Consider the following 22,973-nt stretch of genomic DNA (forward strand, 5'->3'; position numbering starts at 1 on the left):
AATACTTACGTGAGTTTTAAAGTTTTGGGTAAATGGTGCTAAACTTTATTTCAGAGTTACTTTTTGCACTCAGTATTGTTTGTGAGATCTTTTTTCATTGCTCTGTTAACATTCCCTTGTATGTCTTTAATATATTTTATTTATCCTTTCCCCTGTTGCGTGAATGAAAGCCTTTCTACTTGTCTCTTACCCTCTTTTACAATTAGATGCCCTTTCCTCTGTTCCATAGGTCACCTTCTTTGGAGACATCCTGTAAAACAGAAAACCCTTTTCCTTTAAAACTTAGAATTTCTACTTGAGAATAACCATGGAGTGAAAACATCCATGAATATTACAAATTAATAAAGTAGTAATTTGTTTGTAAATTATTTTTCTATAGGAATTAAAATATTTATGGTTTATTACATATTCACAGGAAGAAATTATTCACTTTAAACCTTTAATAAGTATTGTAGAATTATTTCTTTAAATTTTTATTTGTTGTTTTCTAACACAGATTAAGGTTTTTGAAAGCTAATATGGTATCATAAGCAAATGAAATGGTTTAAAAAAAACATGTTTCTTGTGTATAGGACTCTCAGATGGTAGTAGACTCCTTTAAGTCCGGATTTGAACCTCCAGGAGACTTTCCATTTGAAGATTACAGTCAGCATATTTATAGAACCATTTCTGATGGGACTATCAGTGCATCCAAACAGGAAAGTGGGAAGGTGGATGCCAAAACCACAGTAGGAAAGGCCAAGGGCAAGTTGTGGCTCTTTGGAAAGAAGCCAAAGGTAAAAGTCATAAAATTCCTCTATGCTAATAATTTTGTTTTAGTTTGTCATTTAAAATGATGTAGGTATTGAATGGTTAATGGTTTACTATTAATAGAGAATAAATATTTTGATTTGAATGATTCAATTAACTTTTCACTTAGTAGAAACATAGAATTTTGTACCTTAATAGTAAAAATTATTTCTGGATTTAACATTTGACTGCCATATAAAAATGAGTAAAAATATTAAATAATTTGTTAACATCCCTTAAATTATATGCTTTTGAAATTTCATTTGTATGTAGTTTCAGTTCAAATTTTTTCAGAATCATTATGATCTGACTCTAAGACCACAAAAATTGCAGTTCTCAGTTGGAATGAACGATTGACCACAGCAATAATAAAATGTCAGATTTAGGTTTTATAGATCATACTAATAAGGTTATTTTTATCATCCGTGTGAATATTTAATGGGAAGGGCTCAATGCGTGTGTTATTTGAAGTTTAAAAAAAACTCTAGTTTACTAAGAGAATCTCTCTTAACCTCCTGTTGAAACCCATCTTTTGCAACGTGCTGTTTATTTTAGATAGATAAATTTAGCTCAGCAGATGAGCAAATGGAATAGATGCGTGCTTAATCTTCTTATCAATTTAATGACTATAAAGTGTCATAATCAGTAGGAGAATAGATATGTACTTTTAATCTGATGTTCTGTATTTATTAAAGTATACATGATTATTTTAATTCATTTTTCTGATCTTGACATAGGAATGTAGATAAAATTTAACTCATTATAATATACCTGTAAATATCTTTAAAAGCACAATTATAATTAACTCAAGCTTTATTCATGCTTTTCATAATGTTGTCCCATTGAGAAGTTGAGAGGTGAGACTTTTTTTAAAGTCAGATAAGAGTAGCTAGGAGAGCTTAGAAAAACAAGGAATACTGAAATTTTTTAAAAAAAAGAGGTGCAACAGGGATGAAATAGAAACAGTTTTGAGAGGAAAGCCACAACGTAATGAAATTATTTTGCCTATTTATGATAATCAGTTACAATTTTAATATTTTATTTTAATAGACATTGACTATTTAGATAACTTTAACTGTAGCTGCTGCCTTTATCTCTGACAAGTATTATAGGTTAAGTATAACTAACTAGGTGGTGCTAATATTCTAGAAATCAGAAGAGAATTTTTTTGTCTAGGTCATATTGCTCTCTCTAACCTTATAATTTGTATACTCTATATTTTCAGTCTCTCAGCTTGTAAAAAAGTGATGAAGTGGTACATTTTTAAAAGTAAATTTGACTTTTTAAAATGACAGTTTTGGCAAAGCTATGTTAACTTTCTTATAATATTTTTATAGAAAACTTTATTTGAGATATATTTTGTAAAAAGTATGTTGCCAAAAATAGAATTTTCATTTAGGAAAAAAAGCTATGCACATTTGGCTTATTGATTCCTTTCTTTATTTCCATATTAGCCACAGTCCCCACCCTTAACCCCTACTAGTTTATTCACATCCAGTACTCCTAATGGGTCCCAGTTTCTCACATTCTCCATTGAGCCCGTGCATTATTGTATGAATGAAATAAAAACAGGGAAGCCCAGAATTCCTTCTTTCAGAAGTCTCAAAAGAGGGGTAAGTTTAATAATGGGTTAAAATGCATGATGGCCTATTGTGTGTGTAGTGTGGCTTTTAATACTCTCCACCCTCATTATAAGGCTCTCTCCTATATATATGTAGTTTAAAACATGACAGAATTAAGTATAGCTGCCCTCAAGTTAAAAACAACTCCTCTTTATAACATTTGAAATGCTCACCCATAAAAGAATGGTATTATAAAGAGGGTGCTGGGTACAATCATATTAGCTATTTTTTTTGTTGTTGTTGTTTATGTGAAGTCATATGTCCGCCATTGTCTTGTAATGTATTTACATTTTTAAGACTTTCAGTAATTTGTCACTGGAGTTACTCATGTAATAATTTGTCACTAATGATGACCTCTGCGAATTTATAAAGTATTATTTTGTTGGCCAAAAGAATCAAGTTCTATTTTAACTTTAATTGCCCTACTTTCAGAAGCATAAAACACAATTTCCAATAGTTAAATAAAAAATCAAAGATAGGCATGTTAAATATCAAGATTGTAGATCAATTAAGATAATATATTAGAAAATACTTTGTAAGTTGTAAAGCCTATAAAAATACTAGATATTATTGAATAATGGTTATATGGAATTTGTATTGAGTAATTGTTACAGGAGGTATTTTTTACCAAATATTTCCTTTTCTTTTTCAATAGGCTAGCCTTTGGCATTTACTTAAAACTAAAGGTACTCTGCAAATGAAAAGTTTTAGAATAGTAAAAAGCAAATATTAAACTGTTTCTTAGCAACAACTGTTACACTACTGATAAATTAGCGTTACTTCATTATGTTAGGCTAATTTCTTTTATGATCTGATTTTAAGGCCGTGTTTGTAATATTCATAGCTCATAATTTAGATACATTTATGAGATTTGTATGAGCATTTGTTTGGACATATAAAAAACATAGGTGTGATAACCCACCGATGAGAACTCAGAGTCTATTAGTGTCATAAGAACTCTAATCATTAACAGCAATACACTCACTCTTGGACTCACTCTTCCTTGCAATCCCTCTCTCTTCCTTCCCTTTTCCTGCTTCTCCTCCCTTCCTCTCGCCCTTTGTTCCTTCTCTCCCTTTCATTTCTTTCTTCTTTTTCCTTCTCTGTCTAGCCTGTGTGTTTCTCACTGTTTGTAGCCCTATCTTCAAATTGCTTTAGTTGGGTTTCTCTTCTGGCCACATGTGGACAAGATATGTTAATTTAGGGCAAGATTACATTATTATTTACATTTCCATTGAAACAGTATGACAAACAGTTGGTATCAGTAATGCAACAGAAATATCCTAGTGTATTATGTTCTTTTGGGGACTTCCTTTTTTCCTATAATGACGTGAACTTCTTTGTGTCTACCTTTCCTAATTCTGTATATGAATGATATTATAGGTTAATTTCATGACATTTTGAAAAGTCCCTGTGAATGAGTCTGTATTATACCTACAAGCACCATAGGTGCCTGTTATCACTTTTCAAAGCTCTTATCACTTGTTTAAAAGACTTTAAGAAGTCATACTTGGGATTTCTATTGCCTGAACTATGAGAGTAGAATTAATTCCCATCTTTCTTCTCTTTGATGACTTAGACTTCATTAAATATTATGCTTTTGCATAAATCATGAGAAATTACAAATAGTAATTTCTAGTAGCCATATTTTTGTAATCACATATGTGTCCTACATATCGAGTCTACCAGGCCCAGTTACAGTACCCTACACAGTATAGTCATAGGGATATGAAGTAAATACAATTCTTTGAAAAAAGTTTAGGCAGTTGGAACTGTGAGCCCTGGAGAGAGAAGCTTAAATATGTGCCATCTTCATTGTTATTGAATAAATCTATAGGTAGGATTATATAACCGTAGAACTTAAAAGTATCTGCGGGGTCATTATTTATCGTATTTCCACGTATTGCTTTAATTTAAAATATTAGTACATTTGGCGGGGGGGTGGGGGGCTAGTTCCAGAAGGCCAAAATGGTCCCACTTTTATTATTAGTTATCATGCCAAAGAAAAAAGCAGTATGCACGATGGAAAATATGACAGACAAACCAACTAGAGATTGGAGAATAGAGCAGGAAGTAAAGTTTATTACCTTGGCATTGAGAAGTTTCTTTCTATTTTGATTGGTATTTGGTAGTTTACTAGATACTATTTCAAAATTATGTTTTCTTCCACTTAAGAATTTTCTCAATATAGAAAAAGAAGAAAAGCTTTAAGAAGCCAGTTTATGTGTTTTTACATGGATTTCCATGTAAGTCCATTAAACTTAAAAAGTTAAGGTTTCGTAAAGCTGATGAGTTGTACCATTCAAAGCAGAAACTCTTGTTTTGAGTTATATTTGTTACATCATTTTGCCTAAGTACCTGCTTTTGGCTTTTCTAAAAATTTATAATTTCTTTTTCTTTCATTCTTAAGAAAACCTGTTGTATATAGTTTGCAGTATCTTTAAGGATATGAGAAATGTTATATTGGACCAGTGTTTTTGAATTTGATGGTGGTACTGGTAGACTTTCTCTGAGGGACGAGGGTTTATAATTTCCTTCTGTGACATCAAGATCTAACCTTAAATAGATATATGGTGCACACCCAAACTTAACTACTTAATAAAAAAATGAATAATTTTTACTCTATAACTACTTCATTGGAGCTTACTGGGTACTCCTTTTTTTTTTTTAGAAGTATATTTATCTAGCAGTATCAAGTCCATGTTTTCTGTTTAAATTATTCATGATCTTATAGACTTCTAGAGTCATTTTTGTAAGCTTTTATTTATCCAGAATACAGTTCTCAGGATTTTCCTATCTTTAAATTAAATACACATAATAATTTGAATTGCCTGACTGATTTCCTTTTTAGGTCCCTTATGTATTTATTAAGATATAGTGGGTATGTGAAATTTTCTAGTTATAGGGATATGAAAATTGCATATGAGAATATAGTATTTCTCTATTGAACGTGAATTGCTTAAAAAAAAGACAAAATTTATTTCTAATATTTTACAAAGAACTTGAGTTTTTAATATCCCCAAATCTAAGGTTAATGAACTGTGAATTTATTTTCTAATTGATAGTAAAACTAGGTTAGCTAAAAACTGAAGCATTTGATATTTCAGTTATAATTATATTATTGTTTTCTCTAAAACTATTAATATAGAAACTGAAAAAATAATTTTTATCACTTAGAAATTTAGCTGGTAGAGATTATCATAAAAGATAAATTCAGATGCTTTACCTATTTTGTTTCTTATCATCTATATGATTTTGTTTTAATAATATGTATAGAAGACCATAAATATCTTTTTAAAATTTAAGCCTTCCAATCTTCTTACCAGGAATTTTGTCATAGCAAAATAAGTTGTGGTTTTTGTCCCCTGAAACTACTGACAGTCTAAAGAATGTTAAGCTTAATTTGGAAAGATAATGGATAGCGTATGTCATCTTTTCTTATCATCGTAACCATTAATATATATGGCCAGTTCATCAGAGATAAAGGGTAGATATTTTTGTCAGCTATTTGTTAAAATCTATATTTTTTATGTGAAATTCTACCTGACATCCTCCATATTCTCTAAAACATCATGACTTAGAAAATAGGGACAAGTAAAAATTTTAGAGGCCGCTAAACAAATGAAATGGATATGAAGATGAACTCTTGCAAAGCTCTACTGAGTATTATGGGTCACAACGTGTGTATGAGTGTGTTTGTGCGCACGCATGTGCATGTATACACGTGTGTTTAGTGTGGATGGCAGACAAATGCAGTGCCAGTTGCAGAATCCTGGTAACTCATAGAACGTGGGTGATATATAAATACGCATATATATATTCACAATATGAGAGGACTCTGTGCTATGTCATTTCACATTTTCAGAAAGAATAAATTTTAACCAGTTTTCTAAAAATTGAAGTTATGTATTTTTAGTGTTGCTTTTCGAGCACATGGATTTCAGAATGAAAACTGAAAAATGGAAGCTATATCTTCAAAGCAAAATTCAACCCATGTGTTTGTGTCCATTAGCAAATATGTATGGGAAACTTGAATCTGGGTGACTCATTATTATTTTGATAATAGTGTGTTTTTTAATGTGTCCGTACATTAAAAATAGCACCTTAAAACTAAAGTGGAAATGTTACCCTTACTGACCCATGGTATATATAAATTCAAAACAGTATTTTGAAGTATAATAATTCAGATAATGGTGTTTTGTTTAATGCATTGGGAAAAGTATTCCATTCTTTAATACTACATATAATATTTCTTTAAAATGGCTAATATTAAATCTTTTATATTCACCTTTTCAAATATTAGTATTTTGAGAGTGAAGAGCTATGTAAGTGAAATCCACTTATGTAAAAATTGTTTTTTAAAGAAGAAAATACATGTTTACTGATAGAATGATTACTATTTACTTTTGAGTTTCAGTTGCACTTGGAAAATATCTGCCCATTATCATCAGTGTATATATTTTTTTGCAAGTAATTTACTTTCCCAAAAGTGTGGTTAAAATTGTTTTTCTGGCATAATTGTTTGGATTGTGAAATGTACATGATTTATTTTAATATTGTAAAAACAAGTATAAGTTATTGCATCTTCTGTATTATGGTTTCATGTGAATAATATACCATTTCTTTCTGTTTTCCATTGAACTATTCAGTGGTCGGTGAAGATGGTAAGCCTTATGTGCTGATCTATATACTGTGCCAACATTAAATAATCACAAAACATTGTTTTGTTTAATTCAAAACAAAGTGGTAACGTACATCCCCACATGTTACCTTGTATGTCTTTTCTTTTTATAATTTAATCCATAGTCCAACACATGCCAGTACCTCTGATGTCATAAAATTTAATAATAATGTGGTTAACTGTAACTCATTAAGTTCTTAAATGTTATTGGGTGGAGTCTTTGTCATGTTACAGAGAATGAAATTATAGTTAAACATCATTTTAAAAGTTACATGGTAGAACAAAAGTTTATGTTTTTACAAAAGAAAAGTTAAACAAAAATGATTTTTCTTAACACTCTTTAAAAAGATCATATAACTTTGTTTTGTAGTTTATCACAAGAATCATTAGATTTTCCAAAATGCAAGAAAGAAAGATTTCTTGCTAGTTTCATTAGAGAGTCTGTGCTTTCTTCTTGTCTACTAATGAATGGGAATAAAAGCACAAATAACTTAAATATCGTGTGTGTGTGCACATGTGTGCTTGCGCATGTGTGTGATGTTCCTTTATACATATGTTTTAAACAAATTAATGGAACTGCATTGTGAAGACCTAATGTAAAAATTATTCGGTGCTTATGTAGTTTCTCATTTTTTGGAAAACAAATGAGTCTTTTTCAGACTATTGCAGTTTGGCCTTTTATGAATTCCCATGTAGTAGAAGAGGTTTTTAAATGTCTCAGAGTCTTCTTTTCAGCCATAGGAAATAGAGTGAGTTTAGTTCTCATATTCTATAAAGGAATATGTTATAATGTCAAAATGGGATATTAAAAATGCAAGTGCCTAGCTATCTGCTGTTAATAAATTTGAGAACAAGTTCGATTAAGGATAAGTGGAAATCTGGAGGATTTACTTGTAGGTAACTGTGAGTTTATTACAATACTATCAAAAACACAATATTAAAATGTGTTTATTCATTTCATTAAATTTAAAAATATAAATTAGAAAGTTTTACTTTTGGCACAATATAATAGTTTTCAAACTATTATATACCTGTACCCCAAATTAGATTAAATCTGACAACTTACATTGATAATTGACCACTAAATTTAAAGGCACCTTGTAGGAAATTTTGCCATTTGTTTATTTAGGTCAGATTTGGGTGATTGACAGATTTTTATTTCTGGTGACTGGTAGATTAAAAAACAAAAGCCACTTAGAAAAGATGTCCTCCTTTTTTTTTTTTTAGACAGGCTTGTTGAATGTCCATAATGTTCAGGCCATTTGCAAAAAATTTTCTTATGAATTAAATGTTATATTTGATCATGGCTTATCTGAAAAGTGAGTTTTATCTTTTTTAAAAGCAAGGGAAGCACTCTTATAGATGGTGAAATAAAGCTATTTAGATGTGTTATAGGAGTCAGTGGTTCAAGGAGCAAGGATGCATTTGTTGTGGGAGCTCACTTCAGCAACACTTAAAAAATTGAATTGCATATTCTTAAAATCCCCATTTTAAAGAGAAAAATGAAGAATAATAGTTGTCAACAGTTTTTGAGTATGTAAAATCTTACATAAATATGGGCTTATGTTAAATGGGATCAATAGTTGCTAACATTGGTCTGGTTGTATAATCTCTAATATAACTGCGGTAACAATGACATGATTAACATTTAAGAGGAGAAAGACATCATTTGAATCAGAAGTTGCATCTAAATACTAGAACTGTTTCTTAAATGATATAGTTTCTTGAATATCAAAACATTAAATTTTCAGACATTAAGCATCCTTCCTAAATAAGGATTTTATCTTTCTTTGGATTATATCTTTATTTCAAGAACAACTGAGGTATGCTATTTGGTTGTACAAAGGATAATTGAAAATAAATTCCTTATTGGAATGTAATTTCTACTTACATTTCACTTGGTGGATAGTTCTACTTTTTATTTTTTAATGATCAAGTATGTTTCGGTTCTAATGAATGGTTTAATAAATATAATCATTCAAAGACTGTGTAATATTAAAATATTTTTCATTAGTTATATTGCCTTTATGAGGTAAGTTGTTTAACTCAGTTATATAAACTTTTCATATTTTCAATCTGAACATTTGTAATATCCCGAGTATCACGGCAATAGATTTGATTTGGGAATGTGGTGCAGTATGTTATATAAAAAATACTTTGTATAGGTGAGAAATGTTACGTGTTTCCATTTCGTTGTTGTTGCTGTAAGAAGGTTCATCTGTATTTATTTTAACTCTGCCGAGACCTGAATATAATGTTATACTGGTAATTACCAATTATCTGTATCTGCTGATATTTTTACCTATTCTATTTCATGATTTTTTTAAAAGTGACTGGCATCTGAGCTCTTTCTTCAATATGATTGTTTTAATTAACATACACATACATATCTATGTAGATTTCTTTTTCTTAAAAGGAGGTGTTCGGGGCTAATTTGAAATTAAACTTAAAATTGATATATATTCTTACTTTATAGTGAGTATATTTTAGAAATAAAATTTCATGAAAATATCTTTTATAATGATTTAGATTCTCTTTTCAGGGCCCAGCACTAGAAGATTTCAGTCATCTGCCACCAGAACAGAGACGTAAGAAACTACAGCAGCGCATCGATGAACTTAACAGAGAACTTCAAAAAGAATCAGACCAAAAGTATTTTCCCATTAAGTTCTGTCTGCCATCATTATTCCTTTCAGAGTCTACTTTGAATTATATGTTTAAATGTGATGTATAAAAGGCTTAAAAATTATACATCCTAATTGAAATATCTTTTGAGGGAAAAATACAGTCCTAAACTTCGGAAAATTGTGCTCTGTCATATTTTTAAAATGAAATGTTAGAGAGTTTCTTAGGTTGCAGATTACTTATTGGATGCTAATAGTATATATTTATGCCTTCCGTAAATTTTCAAAATAGTTTGATGATTATCAAGGGTAGTTTCACCAACGCTAACTACCTCTTATATTTTGATAAATTTTTATTTTGCTTTAGTATATAAATTGAGCTCAATAGAAATCTGAGGCTATAATTATTTTGTTTGCAGCAAGAATGTTGGAAAACAGTGTTTGATTACTTACAGCTTCAGATTCATTCGTAGCTTTAATTTTTTTTCAATTTTATAAAAAGTTTCTTTTAGTTCAATTTTGTTTTAATGAATATAGAGATTTATATATGATGAATAAAGGGTTATTACAGTGGATTGGTAACTTACTATCTGCTATTACACTGAAGATAAAATTGGAGCTTAAACTGACATGAGTGATTGAAGAGATTCATATTTGAGAATGATCTGAAGATAGGTGATATTAAAATAGTCAATTTTGTCTCAATAAAACTGGAAAAAACAAAGCATTAAGAGATCACCCTTAAAAAGGAGAACTGTAGGATGAGATGAGAAGAAACCTCTGTCATTTTATGTAACACATTTAAAGGATAAACAGAAGAGAAGGAACCAGTGAGGGAAATAATGAGACAGAGGTGAAGGGAAGGGAAAAGAAAATGTAACCGCCAGGAAATCAAGAAAAAAAAGAGTATTAAGGAGTGTTAGTAATGTCAGATGTTAGAGCCAAGGAGAGCTAATTGAGGCACAATCTATAGTGATGTGATTAGAGAAGTGAAGAGGATGAATGACTTGAATTTAGAGGGAGAGGGGCAAGTTAAAGATGGTATAGATGAGTGGGAGGATGATGATGCTGTGAACTAAGATAAGGAATAATGTGTCTGGATGAGAATATGATGAGTTTGATTTGGGACATGATGATTTTAACAATATTGAGGAATATTCTTTCAGTCCTTGATTAAATATATACAATCTCATTTAGGAAGCAAGAAATGAGAAATGAAATCATTTTTTTTTTTAATTCTAAATGTTTTAAAAGACTGCCTCCATAAATTACTAACTATATACATGATCAGCTTCGTGCAGATTATCTTTAATCAGGTAATGTTTGATTAAAGTTAAAGAGATACGACTTTTAAGATTAGGCTGCACGTGAGTCCCCAGAATCAAATGAAACTCTTTTATCTGGGAACATGTGAAGTAAATGTTTAATTTTATGTCTTCCTGCTCATTTTCAGAGAAGCACTCAACAAAATGAAAGATGTATATGAGAAAAATCCACAAATGGGGGACCCAGGGAGTTTGCAGCCTAAATTAGCAGAGACCATGAATAACATTGACCGCCTGCGAATGGAAATCCACAAGAATGAGGTAGATTTGTTATTTAGCAGTTGTCTAAGATAAGTTCATTTTTATAAACTTCATTATGATAGATTGGATTTTGCTAGAATTATCTTCAAATATTTTAGGGTTTATGATCTAAAAGTAAGGTGTCATTATGCTCTAAAAGTAAGGTACCATAATCTAAAAGTAAGGTATCATAATCTTTCTTTTTTTTTTTTCTGTTTCTTTTTCTTTTTCTTTTGGCTGAGTTGGGTCTTCATTGCTGCGGGAGGGCTTTCTCTAGTTGCGGTGCGTGGGGGCTACTCTTTGTTGCTGTGCGCGGGCTTCTTATTGCGTTGGCTTCTCTTTTTGCCGAGCACGGGCTGTAGGCGCAGACTTTAGTAGTTGCAGCATGCGGGCTCAGTAGTTGCAGCATGTGGGCCCTAGAGCACGTAGGCTTCAGTAGTTGCAGCCCGTTGGCTTGGTAGTTGCGACGTGCAGGTTCTAGGGCACATGGCCTTCAGCAGTTGTGGCGCGCAGGCTCAATAGTTGTGGCTCATGGGCTCTAGGGCGCAGGCTCAGTAGTTGTGGTGCACGGGCTTAGTTGCTCTGAGGCATGTGGGCTCTTCCTGGACCAGGGATCGAACCTGTTTCCCTGCATTGGTAGGCAGCTTCTTAACCACTGCGCCACCAGGGAAGTTCAGGTATCATAATCTTTAGAATTAATCCTTCGTTGAAGTTTTTTTCCTTATTTAAAACTTCATGTAAAACTAAACGTACTATTTTTTTAATCAGCTATCAAGTTGATCATTGACGAAATAAAGGTTTCCCTGATCTAAGAATTACATAATTACAAAGACCCAAAGCACATTTTAAATGTAGAATATTTTATGAGCTTTAAAATATATACATTGGGCTTCCTTGGTGGCGCAGTGGTTAAGAATCCGTCTGCCAATGCGGGGGACACAGGTTCGAGCCCTGGTCCGGGAAGATCCCACATGCCTCAGGGCAGCTAAGCCCATGTGCCACAAGTACTGAAGCCCACACGCCTAGAGCCTGTGCTCTGCAACAAGAGAAGCCACCGCAATGAGAAGCCCGCACACCGCAACGAAGAGTAGCCCCCACTCGCTGCAACTAGAGAAAGCCCACACGCAGCAACGAAGACCCAACACAGCTAAAAATAGAAAATAAAACAAAAAGTAAATAAATTAAAAAAATATATATATATATTTATTGAGCTCAGTTTTGTTTTTTCCCTAAGGCTTGGCTGTCTGAAGTTGAAGGCAAAACAGGTGGAAGAGGAGACAGAAGACATAGCAGTGACATAAATCACCTTGTAACACAGGGACGAGAAAGGTTATTTTTTGCATTTTATTTGTATTTCCTCCTTTTCCCCCAAACTTTTCTCACTGTTTTGTCCTAAACTTCATACAATTCTCTTTTTTCCTAATTTAACAAGTTTGGCTTTTAATAACTCAATCTTTGAACCTAAATAATTTTCTGTTTCTTTATAATAGCTACAGGTGAAGTATGAAATTTCATATTGCTGCTCAGTTCTAGTTTGTAATGCATCTACAAACAGAGAGGTAGGAACTTGGAAAATTCTGGGAGCTGTAGTCTAGAGGCATAGGCTCCCCAGGCCTGGGAAGATTGCCTTTAGGTTTAGATGGAGTTGGGTAGCTTATGCCAAAGAAAAATTTAACTGTCAAATTACACAAAGTTTTGTGAAGGAAAAAAATTCATATTGTTAAATTGGATCAGAGCTTCCAAAAGACATTTTACTAAATTTCCATGTTTTCATACCATTTGTGACATTTTCTCCCTTTGGGTAATGTTTTTTTTTCCCCCTCATAATAAAATCCAACAAATTTGGATTCACCTTAGAGAAGAATTTGAGAGATCTAGTATCAAATATTGGTTTACTACCTAATTACATTGTAATTTGAGCAAATTCATTTTTAAAAAAAATTTATTGGATTATAGTTGATTTACAGTGTGTTTCAGGTGTACAGCAAAGTGATTCAGTTATACATATTCATATATTCATTCTTTCTCAGATTCTTATATAGGTTATCACAGAATATTGAGTAGAGTCTCCTGTGCTACATAGTGGGTCTTTGTTGGTTATCTGTCTTATATATAGTAGTGTGTGTATGTTAATCCCAAGATCCTGATTTATCCCTCCCCTCCACATTTAGCAGTTCATTTTTAATGCTCCCTGAGTCTCAGTTTCCTAAAATATAAAATAAAGATTAAAGTACCTGTCATACAGGGTTATTAGTAATGAATGAAATAATGTAGGGGTCCCCAACTGCAGGGGTGGCGCACAGCAGGAGGTGAGCGGCGGGTGGGCGGGTGAGTGATGCTTCATCTGCCGCTTCCCATCACTCTCATTACCGCCTGAACCATCCCGTTCCCCCACCCCCGCCCTGGTCCCTGGATAAATTGTCTTCCACGAAACCGGTCCCTGGTGCCAAAAAGGTTGGGGACCGCTGAAATAACGTGCATAAAGCACCTACTAGTAAAATACCTGTGCTAGTATGTGCTTGACAAATGTTAATTTCTCCTTCTCTTCCTCTCCATTATCACTTTTTGAAAGAGTATATATCCTTAATATATCAAGAGATAGTCACAAATACACTGGTTTTTGTTATTAGGTAAAACCTAGATTAAAATAATCTAGTCCCTCTGGTTTGTGTTATTGGATTCCAAATTAAGTCTTCATTTGTGGCTTCCAGGCATACTGAAAGTACTGCTAAATCTCATCATGCAAATTATTAAAATCTTATTCAGTCATTTGATTCTTTAGCAAAATCAACATTTTTTCTCTTTTTGAAGTAAAAATTTACAGAAAAAATGCCTTTGGATTACCTGCTTTCTGGGATTTTCTTAGTTACTAACTTTCCTCTTAACATGATTAATTGGAAATTAATTTTACTAGGAGTCTTTTGGTTTTCAGTGACAGGATGAATACTCTATCCATACTGCCTTAAACTGAAAAGGGATTTTATTGGCTGACTTCAGGGAGAGCTTGATCTAGGAACTCAGATGATATCTTCAGTACTTCGTTTCTCTCCACCTTCCAGTTTTGCCTTACACTGTGTTGGCTTCATTTAAAGGCTCTATATGGTGATCTTCCAAAGCTCTTAAGCTCATATTTCTCCAGGTTCACGTCCAGTGGAAAAGGAAGGGAGCTTCTCTGAACAGTCCCAAGCAAAAGTCTTTGTGTTATCTCTCATATCTTACTGGGTTACATGCCTACTAGTGAACTATTAACTCTGGTCATACAAGTTCTGTGCTAAGATGGACCCTCTGGAACCAGGACAGAGCAACTCTACCTGAAGCCTGTGAACTGAACATGGGTCTGGGTGGGTCCCCTAAGAAATTTTAGGGTTTTCTTGAAAAAAGAGGGGGTGATGAATCCAGGATGATAAAAACCAAATGTCCATGACATTTTTCCATTTTATCTCTGGACCCAGTGATAATGAGACATACTTACTGAATACATGTTATGTGCCTAGAACATTGTAATCTTTTAATTTTTTAATTTCAGGAAATTCAACAAAAGCATTTTGAATTAGAAGCCATACACACACACACACACATTTCAACATTTAAGAAAATGAAGACAATTTGGAACTGTGTCATGGTTATTTGATTCTCTGAATTGATCCTGAGGAGATCAACTTGTAGGTAATATAAAAAGTTCCCATGTACTTGATCAGAGATAATTTTGTTTCATAGCCCTGAGGGAAGCTATACTGATGATGCAAACCAAGAAGTCCGTGGGCCACCCCAACAGCATGGTCACCACAGTGAGTTTGATGATGAGTTTGAAGATGACGATCCCTTGCCTGCTATTGGACACTGCAAAGCTATCTACCCTTTCGATGGTATGATTTTCTTAATACACTGTAATTGATAAAATTGGTTCCTTAAAGTCTACATACAGAGTCATGCACTGTAGTGTCCTTATAGCTAAATAAGAAAACTAAAAGTGCCAGAAAATTATAATCCCAGTTCATTAGTGTGAATATTTTTGTTTTAACTACATTGCAAGTATAGAGATTTTTCTTCCGTACATGACATTGAAAGAAAATTACCTATGTTATCAGCATCCTAATAAAGATTATTATTTAATTATCAACTTTGGTTGATACAGAATTTCCCAACTTTGATGTACTCATCAAAGTTGAAGCCGCTTGAGCATGTAGCTCAACCCAGAAAGTGGAAGGCTGGTAGATATCACTTCAGGCTCTTCCTTGTAACTTGCTAACATTGAGCGGCAGGTACTAGGCAAATGGCATAGCTGAGTGCCATCACCATATGCTGACCCTGTAGGCCATATTTTCAGGTGAGGGAAGGAGGAAACGTGGTAGCTTCTGACTATGCCATCCTTCCCCCTGTGATAGTTGGAGAAGAGACTCTGTGAGGGGAGGAAGACACTGTGGCCCTCTCTTACAGGTTTTTAGTTACCCTTCCCTCTCTTGGACTTTGAAAAATCATTTTCTTCATTTCACAGAGGAGCAGAGTAACACCCTTAGAAAGAAGTTGTTATAAAATGGTATATGAATTTAAGGCCCTTCCCTACCCATCCATTGTTTTGGTTTTTAAATTGAGTAGTTTTTAGTTGCTGCTCATTCTGAGAAAATAGTATTAAATAAGATCTTACTATAATTTGCTACAGAGAGTAAGGGAAGGATTTAGCGTATGTTAAGTAAATATTCATTTGTGAAAACTGTTACTGCTAAGCAGGTTGGGAATGGTTGAGGGATTGGGAAGAAAGAGAGGCCTGAGGCTGATGAAGTTTTGAAGGAAGTTTGTGCTTTGTGGCTATGATCATTCTGCTTCTACCATCACCAGAGTTGGACCTGTATTTTTCTCTGCTCTCTCCTCAAATTATATTCTTTCCTTCTTTCTTCCAACCCTCTCACTGTCTTGTTACTATTTTGAACTTCATGAATTTTCTAGATAGCAGTGCCACTCAAATTTGGGGAAGGAGTTGGAGTAGTGAAATAGGAGTTAGCATACCCTGTCAAATCATACAGTGTTGTTATAGCTCAGATACTTCATCTGTTACATGGTGCTGCTGTTAATGCCAGCCTCATGGGTTATTGTGCAGTTCACATGAGGTAAGTAAATGAAACTGTTGGGTAAACTACAAAGCATCATAGAGGTGTTGGTAATGAGAGTCAGTGGGCTCATAGTTCTATTACATTGAAATCTAGTAGGGTTCCATGTTGTTTTTTGTTGTATTTGTAACTTTTATTCAAAATTATTGCTATACTTAAATTATGCTTGTGCTGTGAAAACTCTCATTTAGGACATAATGAAGGTACTCTGGCAATGAAAGAAGGTGAAGTTCTATACATTATTGAGGAGGACAAGGGTGATGGATGGACAAGAGCTCGGAGACAGAATGGTGAAGAAGGCTACGTTCCCACATCATACATAGATGTAACTCTAGAGAAAAACAGTAAAGGTGCAGTAACTTACATCTAAACTAACCCGGCAGCTTTGTAACATGTATGACATAGGAACGATAACAAGATGAAAACACAGTCAGTGGGTGGGAAAACATAAGAAAGCTGAAAGGGCATCCAAGATTTATTGTTCACTGTGTGAGCTGAGGGTAGGCTCGATCTCAGAGATGTGACTATTACAAGAAACTGTTCTCGTGACGCTTTACCATTTGAGTGATGTTGGTGTGAAGCTTAATCGATGCCTTTTGCTTTATGTCCTGCTTAAGTCTGTGTGAAGGATTTGTGTTTTTCTGCCTTATAAATCATAGAATTTAATCTACTGGGCAGGAATCCATCCTGTAGAGGGGTAGGGATAGAAAGCTCCCTACCCCTCTACACTTTGCTTCAGGAAACACAGTGACTGTAGTGAACTCAAGTAAAACTGCTCTGAAATGCTTGCTATAAAAAGCTGATGCCCAAAAGAGTGGTTTGGTCTAGGAGTTTGAAATTGTAGCTACAGTTTCTAGGAAAAATGTAATAATAGTTGGCTAATTGGATAAAATATGAATGTAATCATTTTCTTTTTTGTCCTTATTCTCTACTTCGGTTTCCTAAAGGAAGAAAACAGGCACCTAACACATAATCTGTTTTAGTAGTAGGCTATAATCAAGAGACGTGGAAAATAAACGGGCCTGGTCTTGCTCTTTAAGTGAATAAAATGGCTTTCTTTTGAGACCCAAGGATATTTTCAGGTTTTCTAGTAATTTTCAGTAATGTACAAATTTTCTTCTAAATTAATGCTTGTACTTTTCATCTTTAAATGTCTTTTGAGAAATACCACTTTAGTGATACTAGCATTTAGCAATTATACATAGAAAAGTGGATTCTAAATAAACTAAGATAGAGGAAATCTTGCATGGAGGAGAAGTACTGGCAAATTTTGCTTGAAAGAAAAACGACTTTTTTCACTAATTGGGTTGGAGGACTATATCTCTACCATCACTGAGGGCATTTCCTCATTTTAGCTGAATCGTCAATTATTAGGAGTTTTTTTTCCAATTAATTTTAATAAGCATATGTTGGAAACACTGTATAATCAAGACATGTGCAGTGCTAGTTGTGTAGGGGAGTAAAGTGAGGAAGCAATTAAGAGACTGGTCCTTAATTTTGCTCATGTTCCAACATGTTTTGGTGTTTTTAATAGCTGACTATAAAATGATTTTAGAGACATTTGGGATGGACACTTTAAACTGAACATTCCTTTTGGTCTTACCAAAGGTCTTCAGTAATTGTTCTTTTCTTTTTCCTCCTGGACTGCAGGTTCCTGAAGAGGGTTTCTGAGGAAATGGGCAAGATGTTGAAGGAGGTTACATGCAGCTGCTTTTTGGGGGAGGGTATTAGAGTTGTCAGGCTCAGAGAGAGTGAGAGAAGCAAGTTGCATGAGTGCATGCAGACATGATTATTTTTTACTAACTTCATTAGCATTTCCGTACATTGTTTTAAAAAATCATTGTAATACCAACCCTTAAACTTGTCAATTACAGTTATTCACATAAAGGAAAAAAAAGCCAACAATGGCTAACCTTTTTTTCCATTTATTTTACTGATATCCAAATCAGAAAGAATGCAGAGTTGTCCTTAAGTTTGTCATATTTGACTGTCCCAACAGGACTGTCCATCGCAGCTCTGTTTTAATTGGCTTTTAGACCCATTGTCTGTTAGAATCCTTGCCATTTGTCAGTGTCTGCCTGCGTCACCTCTGTGCTTGCTTAACATCCTGTTGCATGTCTAGAGTGATCAGGTTTAGATTTTTCAGGCATGTCTTTATAATCCCTTGTTCTTGTCAAAGCCTTTGTTTTGTTTTACATTTGTAGTGCAAATCACTTTGTCAAACATCTCCAGCACTAATGTTTCCATCCTAGTATTTGTGTATGCTGCTATAACTTCCCCACTGCAAAACATTCCAGTTTTGGCATTATGAAGAAGCAGTTTGTGAACCTGAAGTATTTATGATCAGAAGAAAAAACATCTCTGCTCTAGCCTACAGCCCAGTTGAAAGAACTCTTTGAAACATGATACATCTTCAGCACCTCAGTCTGGGAAGAATCTATAGTCAGCACTGAAATCCTGGCATAATAAACACAGAAGATACTCACCACCTCAAGACAAAGGACTGTTGTCAGAAGTCAGCTGCTTCCATTCAAACGCTGCCTTAAACTAGAGTGCCTAAATCTGCTGATTGCCAACACTACCACTACAGTATCCCACAAAGGGCTTTATGTGTCAGCTCAGTGCGACCTCCATTAACTCGGCAATGCTGCTATAGCTGCCGATACAACCTCGGTAGGTGGCTTTTAGAGCTCTACCATGTTTGTTGGTGCATCTTCAAATTTACGCATCAAACTAAAGACATGTCTGAGTCCATTTTACTTAGTGTTTTTATGAGAGGTTTTATGGACCTCCCTCCCATTGTCTTTTAATTTGGGGTTACTGTTTTCTCATTTAATTATTACAATGATAGTCTGTTTCCAAGTGATGATTTTATTTGAACCACATACAATTTAGTGAAACTTTGTAATGATCTATGTGCACTTTTCCTTGTAAAATGGGAGTTTCTGTATGCTTATACTTGTAAATATAGTTGTCATCAGTGCCCCTACGCTCATGTTGCTCATGCTGTCCTCCCTTGCATTTGTGATTCTGATAATGACTTGTATCTTAACTAATTTCTTAGTGGCATTTAATAGGGAGGTGGGTGGGGGTGGGGGGATATTTGTAACATGGAAGCTTCATTAATTTGGTTCTTTACTGTTTTGAAGGAAGAAAGAACGTGAAATGGTCTGTGTATTGTTGGATTTCAAGCAGTATTTTAGAAACTGTGTGACTGCTTTAATAATTTTTCCCAGTGTTATTTGAATCGTACTACCAGTTATACTAAAGCTGAATGACAATTGTGTGAAAGTCTATGCCTTCGTAAGATCAAGTACGCCCATTACACAGCTGACATGATAGTGTATTACCTTTAAGGCTAGTAAACTATGAAGTTTTAGATTTTAAATCTCGTTACAGGGTTATTTATATAATGTGACATTATTCAGTACTGACAGACTACATAAAGTAGTTTTCAGATCCAGTGCTATTTTTATTTTAAAGGTTAGCAATGAAGAGGAAACGTGAGCTGGCTGTGTTTGTCTTCTGTACAAAGCCTGAGGTGCTTGTGCTTTTTGGCAACAGCCACAGAGGGCAAAGTTTCAGGCTTTCTTGTGAGGACTAACTGTTCTTTTCAAGCTACTGTTTGTTTTTCTTAAAGCAGGATTTGCTTCCGTAGGAGGCAGGTTCCCTCACGTGGAATAGTGCAACCTGTGTATGGGTTATTACAATAGGAGAGACATTTGTACTTGCACAGTTTAAATCATTCTTAAATTTGAACATGTGAATTGTCCAAAAGAAGTCTTTAATTTTTCAGTAATTTTTACTCTTTTTGTGCACATGTTGATTTCTTAATGTAAATGCTTTGTTAAAGATAGTGTTCTCTGTTGAGAATATTTTCATGGAATAAAATAATCTTTTCATGGTCAGTTAAGGTGTATAGTATTATCTCTTACTGCTGTGTGAACTAAAGAGATGTAATGGTTTTGTTCTTGAATATGCTAAGTTCCAGGTAATACAAAGTAGATGACCAGGTTCCATAAATGGAAGCATCTGTGTTGGGCAACAATTTTTGCAAAGCAGTTTTGAAAATTTTATTCTAGTTTTAGTTTCTCTCAAGCTTTCTTAAAGGAAAAAAAAGTTAACTTTCTTTACAGTGAATTTAAGTTAAGGTAACAGTATTTTTTAATCTTTGTTCTACAGTAGCTATGTTACACAGACTGTGCTTTTACACCATCTTAGCCTCTGCATCCATAGGAACTGTCCCTGTACTACATAGATTGATCTAGCCTCAGGTTGGTCAGCATTTCCCGTGCTTCTGCTTGAGTTCCTGATCAGTCAGAGAGAGCACCTGTGTCTTCATCGCATTTCAAAACATGGAAAGAGAATGTTTGCCACAATTAGTGTCACATCAGTGATTTTCGGAAGTCTTAATTTCAGGAGATTAACCTTTTTAAAAGGGCAAATCTGAAACTATGACTAGTAACTTCTAGAAACCCTAAAAGGGAATAAAACTCAGGGTTTTATTCTGAACAATGAAAGGTTGCAATTGTTGAGATGAAAATTTAGAGATCCACGCCAAGCTTGGAAGTAGGGACACACACAAAACAAAACAGCAGGAAAACAGTGTCAACCAAAAAACTCAACAATGAGAAAAGGACTTTTACTATCTGAACCACGATCAGGGAAGTCAAATCGTACTTGGTAGGGAAAGATAACATCCTCCTAACAGTATTAAGGAAACAGTAAAAGGAAAAGGATCTTCAGACTTGTTGAAAAGGATAGGTTTTCTTTGTGAAGAAGGTATTAGTGCAGGTGAAAAAAATACTAAAAACACCCACCAAGCCTATTTCAATGAGCTCATATACCTGGGATCAAATATATTCCTGAGTATAGCCACTGTCTGTAATCTACGAAACTATGGAAAATATAAGAGATGCCAAAAGATAGGGGGATGGGAAAATACACATTCTAAAAAAAAAATTGTTTTATGGTAATATGGTTGATTTACAATGTTGCATTAATTTCTGCTGTACAGCAAAGTGATTCAGTTATATATATACATTCTTTTAAAAATTCTTTTCCATTATGGTTTATTACAGGATATTGAATATAGTTCCCTGTGCTATGCAGTAGGACCCTGTTGTTTATCCATTCTGTAAGTTTGCGTCTGCTAATCCCAAACTCCCAGTCCATCCTTCCTTCACCCCCCACCTCCTTTGGTGACCACAAGTCTGTTCTCTGTGTCTCTGAGTCTGTTTCATAGATAAGTTCATTTGTGTCATATTTTAGATTCCACTTATAAGTGATATATGGTACTTGTCTTTCTCTGACTTCACTTAGTATGATAATCTCTAGGTCCATCCATGTTGCTGCAAATGGCATTATTTCATAGTTTTTTATGAAGCTGAGTATTATTCCGTTTGTATAGTTGTACATCTTCTTTATTCCTCTGTCGATGGACATTTAGGTTGCTTCCATGTCTTGGCTGTTGTGAATAGTGCTGCTATGAACATAGGGGTGCATGTATCTTTTTGAATTATAGTTTCATCCAGATATATGCCCAGAAGTGAGATTGCTGGATCATATGGCAACTCTATTTTTAGTTTGTTGAGGGACTGCCATACTGTTCTCCATAGTGGCTGCATCAATTTACGTTCCCACCAACAATGTAGGAGGGTTCCCTTTTCTCCACACCCTCTCCAGCATTTGTTATTTGTAGATTTTTTTAAAAAAAATTATGGCTGTTTTGATGGGTGTGAGGTGGTACCTCATTGTAGTTTGGATTTGCATTTAATAATTAGTGATGCTGAATGTCTTTTCATGTGCCTGCTGGCCATCTGTATGTCTTTGGAGAAATGTCTATTTAGGTCTTCTGCCCATTGGAAAATATAAATTTTGCAGAGTAAATTCTGGGAAGTTTGACAACTCTTAAAAGTGCTAGATAATTTTGTCAGCATTTAAGAGAAAATGTAATGGGCAACTGACCTAGGTCCTAAGAATAAGTCATGTCTAGTTAGCCTCATTCCTTTCTTTAGATACAAATGGGAAATTCTACAGATGTAATTGTCCTGATTTCAGCACAATTTCAGTAATTGACAAGATTTCTTACTCATTTTTGTAAGATTGTGAGAGCATTGTTGTAGAGAATGGGAGCTTGCAACGAGCTGATTTGGTAAACCTGAAATGTCAACCCTGAGGAGAACTTCTTGTAGAAAACGTATGTATGTTATGAACCATTGTAAAATAAACATAAATCTGTCAACTCAAGAAATAGAAAATTATCATCTCCATCTCCTTCAAAGATAACCATTATCCTGAGTTTTATGTTTGTTTTTTCTTCATTTTTATCACATGGATATTTTTTTCTAAACCTGATGAGCTTCCCATGTTTTTGAGCTCTGTAAAGATGGTTTTATACTCTGCTATGAGCAGAGCTCATATTCAGCCAGTGCACACTGATATAGCCACAGTTAATGCAGTAGAAATATTTCCTTACTGGTGGGTAAAAAATAATTCTGAAAAGTAGTAAAACTGTAGTTAATCGTATAAGTTTCACTACGTGTGGTTTATCTCAGAAATCACACATGACACTGTGATGCATTTCT

At 34.0% G+C, this 22,973-nt stretch overlaps 1 protein-coding gene across 3 annotated transcripts in view; it reads left to right on the top strand.

Moving 5' to 3' along the window:
* The window catches only part of FNBP1L (formin binding protein 1 like), a 121,129-nt gene extending 100,615 nt beyond the window's left edge, over positions 1-20,514 (top strand). Inside the window, exons 9-16 of one of the 3 annotated variants that reach the window (XM_068540344.1) lie at positions 573-776; positions 2,244-2,402; positions 7,061-7,075; positions 9,635-9,744; positions 11,170-11,302; positions 12,516-12,610; positions 14,999-15,147; positions 16,578-20,514. In XM_068540344.1, coding sequence (XP_068396445.1) covers positions 573-776; positions 2,244-2,402; positions 7,061-7,075; positions 9,635-9,744; positions 11,170-11,302; positions 12,516-12,610; positions 14,999-15,147; positions 16,578-16,756 — 1,044 coding nt within the window. In that variant the 3' untranslated portion in view covers positions 16,757-20,514. The remainder of the gene's footprint in view (positions 1-572; positions 777-2,243; positions 2,403-7,060; positions 7,076-9,634; positions 9,745-11,169; positions 11,303-12,515; positions 12,611-14,998; positions 15,148-16,577) is intronic. The other 2 variants (XM_068540343.1, XM_068540342.1) reach the window with 2 other exon arrangements.
* The last annotated feature ends 2,459 nt before the right edge of the window (positions 20,515-22,973 follow it).

Source organism: Eschrichtius robustus, chromosome 3, assembly GCF_028021215.1.
Source record: "Eschrichtius robustus isolate mEscRob2 chromosome 3, mEscRob2.pri, whole genome shotgun sequence".
Classification (NCBI taxonomy): domain Eukaryota; kingdom Metazoa; phylum Chordata; class Mammalia; order Artiodactyla; family Eschrichtiidae; genus Eschrichtius; species Eschrichtius robustus.